This window comes from Bubalus kerabau, chromosome 2 (genome assembly GCF_029407905.1).
Source record: "Bubalus kerabau isolate K-KA32 ecotype Philippines breed swamp buffalo chromosome 2, PCC_UOA_SB_1v2, whole genome shotgun sequence".
NCBI lineage: Eukaryota > Metazoa > Chordata > Mammalia > Artiodactyla > Bovidae > Bubalus > Bubalus kerabau.
This window is the reverse complement of record NC_073625.1, coordinates 164,448,236-164,457,760: the sequence shown is the minus strand read 5'-3', so window position 1 is coordinate 164,457,760 and position 9,525 is coordinate 164,448,236. Positions and strand designations below refer to the sequence as shown.

General features: G+C 43.3%; 1 protein-coding gene across 2 annotated transcripts; it reads right to left on the bottom strand.

Moving 5' to 3' along the window:
- Nucleotides 1–213: 213 nt before the first annotated feature.
- PFN2 (profilin 2) lies at nucleotides 214–7,163 on the bottom strand. 2 transcript variants are annotated; one of them, XM_055569386.1, is made up of 3 exons: nucleotides 6,737–7,163; nucleotides 4,453–4,645; nucleotides 214–1,576 (listed from the first exon to the last, which is right to left on the bottom strand). In XM_055569386.1, exons 1-3 carry the CDS (start codon nucleotides 6,866–6,868, stop codon nucleotides 1,479–1,481), a joined length of 423 nt encoding a protein of 140 aa, XP_055425361.1. In that variant the 5' UTR covers nucleotides 6,869–7,163; the 3' UTR covers nucleotides 214–1,478. The 2 variants fall into 2 exon arrangements, with proteins under 2 accessions (XP_055425361.1, XP_055425360.1); XM_055569385.1 differs by having other exon boundaries at nucleotides 214–1,899; nucleotides 6,737–7,157.
- Nucleotides 7,164–9,525: the final 2,362 nt, after the last annotated feature.

The window sequence follows — 9,525 nt, the reverse complement described above, 5'->3', positions numbered from 1 at the left end:
CCCAAAATGACAAGCCGTTTTTAACAGGGCAAACAAAGCTTATTAAAAATAAATTCCTAGGCACTCATTTTCTTTATAATACTAGAGGAAATGGAGTAGGCCACCAGCTGAAGTTTTTGAAAAATTTTATGCTTGCAGCAGAGTATTCCCATTGTGTCAAAGATCAACTGTAACAGTAAGCTAACAATTTATATAAATAACAGGAGTCTAGAGTATTTGGTTGGAATAAATTTATTTCATCTGTCTGTAAACAAGGTGTTTAATAGTTATGGCATTTTTTTAAATGCATATTAAATCAGATGAGTTAGACTGTATCCCAGATGTAACAAAGTGCAGGGAAAGAAATGGACAAATCAGCAACAAGATTTGTTTTTAAATCTGTACATTATCCACAAGGCCCAAACAATAGAAGCAAATACTAGAATGTCCCTAAGGTAGTGCCATTCGAAAGAAACCTTTAATAGGTCAGTTAAAATCCATCTCACAATAGCAACAGTTCATTTTAACAATAGTATGGCACAGAATACATATGAGAAAAATTCATCACAAGACAGCCAAGTCCACAATAATGCAACTTCATATAAAAACTCAAGCTGCAAATAAAAGTTGGTCCTATGAAGAACAAACTGGACACACTCCAGATGGTTATGCTGGGATACCTAATGTCCATAATGGCAGCCTTTTACAATTTTACTAAAGAGTAGAGTTGGTGTGCAAAGAAAAAGACAGGAACAAAAATCTGAGCTATTGCAAAGATGGAATGTCCCTTGGGATTCAATCAGTATGGTTACTATAAGGTCATGGGAGGAAGTGCATTTTGCTCTTGTTTTGCAGTTGCACTTGTCATATGTCCTGTGGACACTATGATAAAAGGTTTGTCTCTACTCAAGTGCAACAACAATACTAAAAGCAAACTACTGCAGCTCTCAATAGCTCATCAACAAAAGTGATATTAATTGGTTAAATAAACCAGGCACTGTATAAAAGAAGATGGAAGCAAACCAAATACCTATGTGCAAAGGGAGGGGGTGGGAAAAGAGGAGTGAAGGAAAGATACATGCACTTTTTCCTCCCAACCATGCGCTATGAAAGGAAGACTAGATGAGCTAAGTAAATGCTCAAAGTGCTGAAAGACATTGATCAAATTAGAGATTGTACAACCGGCACCTTGCTTAATATTAACTTATTTTAGTAATCAATATCCCATTAATTGCTAAGACAAAGTGATGCCCAACTTGGCATGCCCCTCCCCCCAAATTTCAAGGTATCATGCAAATCATTATTGTGCTGCAATTATGTTGCCAGATAAGGTTGGTTACATACAGTGGTTAACATACAAATGATCCACTGGGCAAACAGGAATTGTGACATTAGAAAATAGGCAAAGGAAAATTAGCTACCATCTATAATCTGGTAGCTCTGCGACCATAATTGGGGTGATGATGAAGACAGTTGCTAGGAAGATGGGGAGAGGCTGCTTACACATCAGACCTCCTCAGGTATAAAGCGAGTTCATATGCTTTCTTGTTAAGTGTGCCTCCGTGGACACCTTCCTTTCCCATGACTATAACCAATGCTGGAGTACACAAGGAAACAAAACAAAAGTGAACAGAATTATTTAAGGGGGGGGGGAGCAGAAAGAAAGACACCTTTCCCCACCAACAGAGGGATACAAAGGAGACACAGGTTCATACCCCATCACCCTGCATTGCTAATAAAATTTCCAGAATTAAGACTCAAGCTTACAGCTAGGAAAGTTTAAGAGCAATTTTCCCCTAATACTTAACAGTCTGCCTAGCAGCTAGAACCCAGAGTCTCTCAAGTATTTTGCCATTGAGTATGCCTTCTTATTCAATCCGCCTCCATGGACCCCTTCTTTTCCCATTACAAAGACCAAGACTGAAAGAGAAAGAAGAAAAGTGTTTCAAAAGAAGTGTTAATCAAGAGAGTCACATAAGTTTTAGCAGACAGAACCCCGATTAATAAGTTAACATTAAGTCAGTTTTTCATGAACAACGAAGCACTGAAGTCAGCCAGGTCTCCAAAAAGGAGAACTTTCAAACTAGTAATATGCTGAAAACATTTTGACTATTAACTGCATCTTGGAAGTCCAATCAGTGCAGCTGCAGTGCTCTATAACAATATCTTTACACTAGCTGGGGGAAAAGAGTGTGATTATCTTGCCTTTTTTTTTTTTTTTAATATCGGAGTATAGTGATTTACAAATGTTGTGTTAGCTTCAGGTATATAGCAAAGTGATTGGTTATACATATACATGTGTTTATTCTTTTTCAGTTTTTTTTCCCATTTAGGTTATTGAGTAGAGTTCCCTGTGTAGGTCCTTATTTACTTTATATATAGTAGTGTGTATTTGTGGAGAAGGGAATGGCACCCCACTCCAGTACTCTTGCCTGGAAAACCTCATGGACGGAGGAGCCTGGTAGGCTGCAGTCCATGGGGCCACTAAGAGTCGGACACAACTGAGCGACTTCACTTTTACTTTTCCCTTTCATGCACTGGAGAAGGAAATGGCAACCCACTCCAGTGTTCTTGCCTGGAGAATCCCAGGGACAGGGGAGCCTGGTGGGCTGCCGTCTATGGGGTCACACAGAGCCGGACACGACTGAAGCGACTTAGCAGCAGCAGCAGCAGTGTGTATTTGTTACTCTCAAACTCATAATTTATTCCTCTTCCCCAACTTTTCCCCTTTGGTAACCGTAAGTTTGTTTTCTAAGTGTGTGAATGTTTCTGTTTTACGAATAAATGCCTTTGTATCTTTTTTTTTTAAGATTCCACATATAGGTGATTTATCTTTCTCTGTCTTTTATTACTTAGTACAATCTCTAGGTCCATTCATGTTGCTGCAAATGGCATTCCTTTTATGGACATCTATCTTAATATAGAGAACAAAAACCTTCTGATTAGCATGACAAATACACATTAGACTGGTCCCCCAAAAATAAATTTTAAAAAACGTACTTATAAAATTCTTCCCTAATTTAACTGCTTGATTAAGTACAAACTGTTAAGTCTTACCAGTGAGGCTAAATGTGTATTAATTACTTCCAGAGAAAAACCAAGACTGAATTTTAAATAGCATTTTCAGTGCCATTCAGAAGAGCGCAAATGAAAAGTTCTGAAGGTCTGTGCTTACTGATATCCTCACTGTGTTAGCTTTGTTTCTAATTGAGTATAAAACCCTAAAATAAACTTATTTCCAACAACAGGTTTTTCTATGGTGCAGTTCAAAGGTCTATCCTCAAAATATGTGTATGTATATATCAGATTTTATATTTATTGCCACTAGATGTCAGTAGTGCAGTGTGGCGCAAAAACATTCCGGTTTTTATGTCACATGGTTGATGCTTCTTTTTAATGTATTTATCTGAGCTCAGCTACTTTTTGAGATTTATCTCCTATTTCACAGCCATTTAATTTTCCTACAGAGAAATACTCATACGTAGCAATGCACAGCAGAACAGGAGGAACCTTTAGGCACTCCAGTTGGTAGGCCCACTGCAGCTCACAGTAGCTTCAAGTTTCTTCACATGGTAGATTTGGTCTTAACATTAGATGGGCCGAATCGGCTCTCTATTAGGCTATAACCAGCCTTCTGTATTTACAAAACATTTTCACAGGTTAACACATTTAAATGTATTTGTAAACCAATTAGATGTCATAATAAATCTCAACTTTTAAAGTTTCTTTCAAAAACGCAGTGAGACTTATTTAGTACAGTAAGAATTTCTGCAATGTTGATGATAGTCAGGAAACACAAGAAGTTCTGGATCAGTATATAAATGAAATATAATTTCCTATTTTTCAAATAAATCATGCACATATAGTCTTTGAAAATATTTAATAAGTGCAAAACTTACTCCAAAACCCTCATTCTAATTATTTCTCTCTTCTCCAGCAATGTTTCTAATAGAAATGGAAGCCAGTATTAATTTTTCATTTTTTATGCTGAATAGTGAATGACTAAAATGTGAGCAAGAAAGAAAAGGAAGACATTCAAAAGTCAAAAACCCAGAGGGACTAAAATAACCAATTTGAATGATTTAACAATCTGAATAGCAGTTGAGACAAAGTGATTTTATTTAACATTTTATTTTAAAGTATAGTTGATTAACAATGTTAATTTCAAGTGTAAAGTGGTTCAGTTATACATACCGAAGAGACAAATTTAGATTTTCAGTTTACTAAAGTTGGAACTGAAGAGCTGATATTAATATTCTATTTCAGCATTAACTCAGGATCTCAGAGGTGAGGCTGTATATGCAGCTGCTGTAGCAAGTGAATCTAAAGCAGTGCCTCCTTCAGTGCTGGGCAGTTCACAAAAACCACCTTAATAGCCATTATGGACTAACACTTTATTCAAAATGTTACAGAAACTGCTTAATAAGTTGTAATGTGACTTGCAACGATTAACCAAAAGGGTGCTGTACTCACCTCTACCAGCTCTGCCCACGGCCACGTTGTACGTTGGCTCCCCACCTTGACTCTTTGTCCGGATGTCCATTGTGCAGTCACCGTCCACGTATAGGCTATCTCTGATCACTGAGCACTTCTTTGCGCCAAGAGTCAAACCATTGGTAAAGAAACCTTCCCGGTCTTTTCCTACAATCATATCTATTTCTACTGGCTGCCCCCACCCCCAACCACAAAAAAGAGAGAGAGAGAGAAAACAAAACAAAAAGTTGCAGTTAATTTCTTGTCTTGGTGTAACAGTAAAAGTGTCAGGTTTGTACTACCGCTACAAGACATCCGCATTTCATTAATGTAAAACCAAGTTTCAGTCGTTTCTAAAAAACTACTTAATCTTACAGGATGACATTTTATATGTCAGTTAATTTCACAGTTAAAGAGAGTGGTCTGTTAACTAAGCCCAGTCTATGCAAAGAATCTCCAGTTGGTAGATGACACTAGATAAACTACAAACTTAAGTGTTATTTATAAACTTGTTTCAAGTCAGGTGGTACACGAAGTGCTTATGTAATGGTAAAAATTCACCTAAAAACTTTCAACAAAATCTTATCACAGTCACGTAACAGTCTTGTCATATCAAACTTAAAGTTGTTTGAAAGTCTCCTAAAACAAAGTCCATGCTTGGCAGATGTGTTTACATCTACTCTGCTTCAAATAGCTTGACATACCCCCTCTAGTATGAACTTCAAGCCCTGAATCTCAGCGCATCCCCAAATTCATATTTCCCTCCTCTTTTATTTTAGCCGCTACTCCCTCTCCAACTTTCCTTCCCCTCCCTCCTCAGTAATCAGTTTTCTTTCTGGGCAAATGCAGGGAGGATTCTGTCTGTAGCACTGCAATAGGCAATCATAAAAGAATAGAGAAAATGGAGGGAGAGTGGGAAAGAAACTGAGGTAGCGACCAGAACCGGAAAGGAGAAAACGTGCATTCTAACATTCCATGAATAAGAAGGAAGGCGTCGCCCCCATCAGAACTGCAGAGTCATAGCAGGCCCCAGCCATTTCCAAGCACACTCCCGCAATCTTCCCAGCCAGACAGCGGGAACTCACACACAAAGACAAGAGGACTGCAGGAAAAAAGTTGATCGCCAGACGCCAATTCTCTGTAAGAATTGTAGTCCACTGCGGCAACAGAGAGCCTGAAAGTACCTGGATGAGGAGTTCTACACAGTTAGACCTTAAACCATGTTAAGTAGTACAAGAATAATTAGTAGCACCCATAGTAAGGGGCCTGAATTTTGGCATTTGATAGGAAGGGGGCGTGAAGCTTAGGAAATTAAGAGAATGTTCCTGTATTTGATACAATGTCACCATTTTAGACCCTTGTGCAGAAAGAGACAAAACAATAAAGCAGCACTGGAGGGCTTATTGACAATTATTCCCCAAACATGTGGCAACCGAGTCAAACCACCAAGTGACAAGAAAATCAGGCGCCGGGAAGCATTAATCTGCACTAGTTCCCTTACGAAGATCACTAAAGAGGGAGGGACTTGGAGAACTGAAGCATCCCCTCGGTCTTCGCAGATTGAAAGCCCCAAGCACCCCCTTTTTTTAGAGCTCTGTTGCGTAATTGGGGATAACGGTATATCGATGAATCTCCATAGGAAAGAAATCAATGGCAGATCGCCATCTTGGAGAATTTAAAAAAAAAAAATCCTATGGAGCCAGAGATTCACGAATCCACCTACGTTGTCTGCGTTCATTTCTCGCAAGCCCAAGAGGCCTGGACACCGGCAAATCTACGCCAAGTGGCCGCGAGGATGCTGGGGGCCGGGCAGCCGCCGCCTCCCACAGCTCGCGGCGCGGGCGGCGCGCCGTCACCGGAGCTAGGGGCGGCTCGGCCACCCGAGGACCCGCGCCCCAGCCCGGCTCCTCCGGTCCCCGCTTCCACCCGAGAACGTACAAAGCAAACCTCAGGGCTTCCAGGGGACCCCGGGGCGGGGGCGAGAGTGGGGAAAAGGGCCCCCCACCCACGAACCGGTGCGTGCCCCCTCCCCCAGCCTCATCCGGACAAGCACTGGGAACGCCGGCGAGCCCGGCCGCCGCCCCCGCCACTCAGCGCAGCCCCGGCGAGGGGGCGTCCCCGGGCCTCGGCCTCTCCGCCCGCCCGGTAGCCGCATCCTCGGCGCCCGCCACCCGTCACACCTGCCGGCGCGGCCCTGCCCGAGTCCGGCCCCGCGCTGCGGCGCCCCCACGGCCGGCCCCGCATGGGTCCGGGGCCGGGAACCCAGGTCCCCGCCGGTCCTCACCGTAATGCTCTGGAAGACGCCCCCGGCCGTGGCTGCCCAGACGTATTTGGCGTCGCAGTAGCCGACAATGGCGGCCTCCTGGCAGCAGCCATCGCACATCAGGTTATCCACGTAGCTCTGCCAACCGGCCATCTTCGAGCCCTTCGCACTGCAGCGGGGACGGCAAGGAGCAGCAGGCGCAGCGGCGACGGCGGTCGCGGGCGGCGGCGGCGCGGGGGGAGGCGGGGCGGGGGCGGAGAGGAGGCGGCTCTGCGCAAGCACCGACCGCCCCCCTCCCCGAGGAGCTGCGGAGGGAGGACGCGGGGACGGCGGTGAGGGACAAGCCGCGGAGCGCGCCCGGCCCGGCCGCCCTCCCGCCCGCGACCGCGGGGCTGATTAACTAGCGGCGGCAGGCTGCGGAGCGGCTGTGCCGGCGACGGCGCTGGAGACTACTTCTCACCGTGGCTCCCTTAGCTCTCCGCGTTCCGGCGGGGCGTGCGCGCGCGCCTGCGTGCGATCCTTCCGCGGCGCCCTGACTCTGAGGGTCCCAAGAAGGGAGGGGGAGACTGAGCGGGGGCGCGGGCGCGGAGGGATACTTCCCGGGGCAATCACGGCGCCACGTGCGGCCGGCGAGGTCTGAGTGAGGCGAGTTGCTGAGGGGTGGCTGAGCCTCGGACCCCGGGCCTGCGGAGAGGGCGTCTCCCTAGTCGCACTCGGTACCCCTGGGACGGCGGCGTCTGGGGCGCCTCGGAGTCCCCGCGTCCGGGCGGTGAAACGCCTGGGTACTGCGGCCGGCGGCTCGGGATGCGGAATCTTGCGCCTTGGTGTCGGATTGCAGAGTTGCCCTGGTGACGGGATGCGGAGCGTTAACTCGTCTTTGTGGTCCGGACGGGCGGGTAGCAGAGTCGGCCACTGTCATCTTAGGCATCCTCAGTGGAACCCTCTTCTCTGGACCTCTCGGTCACAAACGCTACCAGGCGGGCGCGCTCCGGCAATCTGAAATCGGAGTGGCATTCTTGGCTTTCAGGAACATTTCTGAGCTTTGCCGGTCTTTCATTGTTGCTTCATTTGGGTACCAAAGGCCTCTCATTGTGTGGGTTCCTTGACAGGAAGAGCCTCTCTTCCCCAGTCTTAAAGCGGCTAAATTGCTCGTAAATTCCGAAGGAAACAAATAGCAAGCAATGTAAAACTATTGGTTGGTAACTGGGAATATTACTGGTGGGTCGAAGAAATCTGAATATATAAAGAATTTAAAAATCTAAGAACGGGTTCGTTGTATGAACATGTTACTATTTCTACTCTCAAAAGCTAAACTAATTTCGGGACCCAGATCGGAGAATGGCTCGTATTTAGGTGGTAAAACATGGGAAGAGTCCCTGTGAATATTGCGTGGTCTTTAGTAACCGCTGGGCGTTATGACTATGCAAAGGATTAGGAGACGTCCCACGATTTCGATTTTAAATGAACTAAACGACCTGTCAATGAAGGGAAGAGAGCATCTCAAAGCGTTTTTGAAAAAGTTGATTTTCAACTTTAAAGTTATAATGTAAGGTCACAATTAGTGACAAGGAGGATTCCACAGATGTTGCTCAGGAAAGAAGATAAAAACGTTGCTACGTAATCTAATTGGTTCTGACGTTTTGCATTTTTTCTGATGTTTGCTTTGAAATGTACTACTTTTACCGGCAAGGAGGGGAAATCACCGTAAGCGAACTCCCAAGTCAGGCTCCTATCAGATTGAGATAATGAATTCTCTCAGGTTCTGATGATACATAGAATTTATGTGCTATAAAATGTGTGCCAAACTTGTTTCATTTTTGCAAATGTGCCGCCCACCTGATTTAGTTACACTTACTCATTCTTGTTTACTACTTTTTTTGTGTGTATGGTGGTCGTTGATGGTTTTAATCCTTCAGTTTTACCAGTTTAGCAGCCTCAAAGTTAATGAAACACTGTGCTGGTATCACAGTGCCAATGTAAGAATTCATTAAGCTGTAGACTTATTTGTGCTCATTATACAGGTTGTAACTCAGTAAATTTAAACAGTAAACAAAGGTAACGGAAAAAGAAAAATAAAATGATAGTTTGAAGTTGAAATTGACTTATTTATTAATCTACAATGAAGTTTTATTTGAAGTTTTTAAGATTTAATTTTTACACTATTCATATAGCAAAGCAATGCAAATAATTCTTGTTCTTTTATTGTCTAAACAGCAAAAGAATTAAATCAAGTGAATATTCTGCATATTCAATTCTCAAAAGATTCTAAAACACATAGGGTAAAACAAAAGAATTTAAAATTCTTATTTTTTAATATTTTTCAAAATACAAACCTAAAATTACTATTTTATTTTTCAAATGGTGTCATTTCTATCCCAGTATTGCACACAGAATTCCTCCTCCAGGGGATCTTCCTGACCCCTGGAGAATAAAAATAAAAAATAAAGTAGAACTATGAAAAATAAACTTGTATAATACAGGTTTTACAGTTTAGATTTTGAGATGATGCATTCGAAGAGTCTATTTACTGTCTCTTTTTGGTATTATAATAAAAGACTCCTAATGCCCTTTTTCTTTAGAACAAGCGTCAGAGCATGGGTGCCTTATTTTCTATTTGTATACAGTGATCTGTTCCTATTTCATTTAACTGTTGCTTATCACAAGGTGTTTCAAAAGGCATAAGTAGATGTTGAACACTGTTTTAAGAATTGCAATATAAGTCCAAGAGAGTATCAATATGAGAAAAAGTACCAATTTTTATCTTTCTCTGCTTTTATTCTGGGTAATTGATAATAGTGATGTCTGGGCAG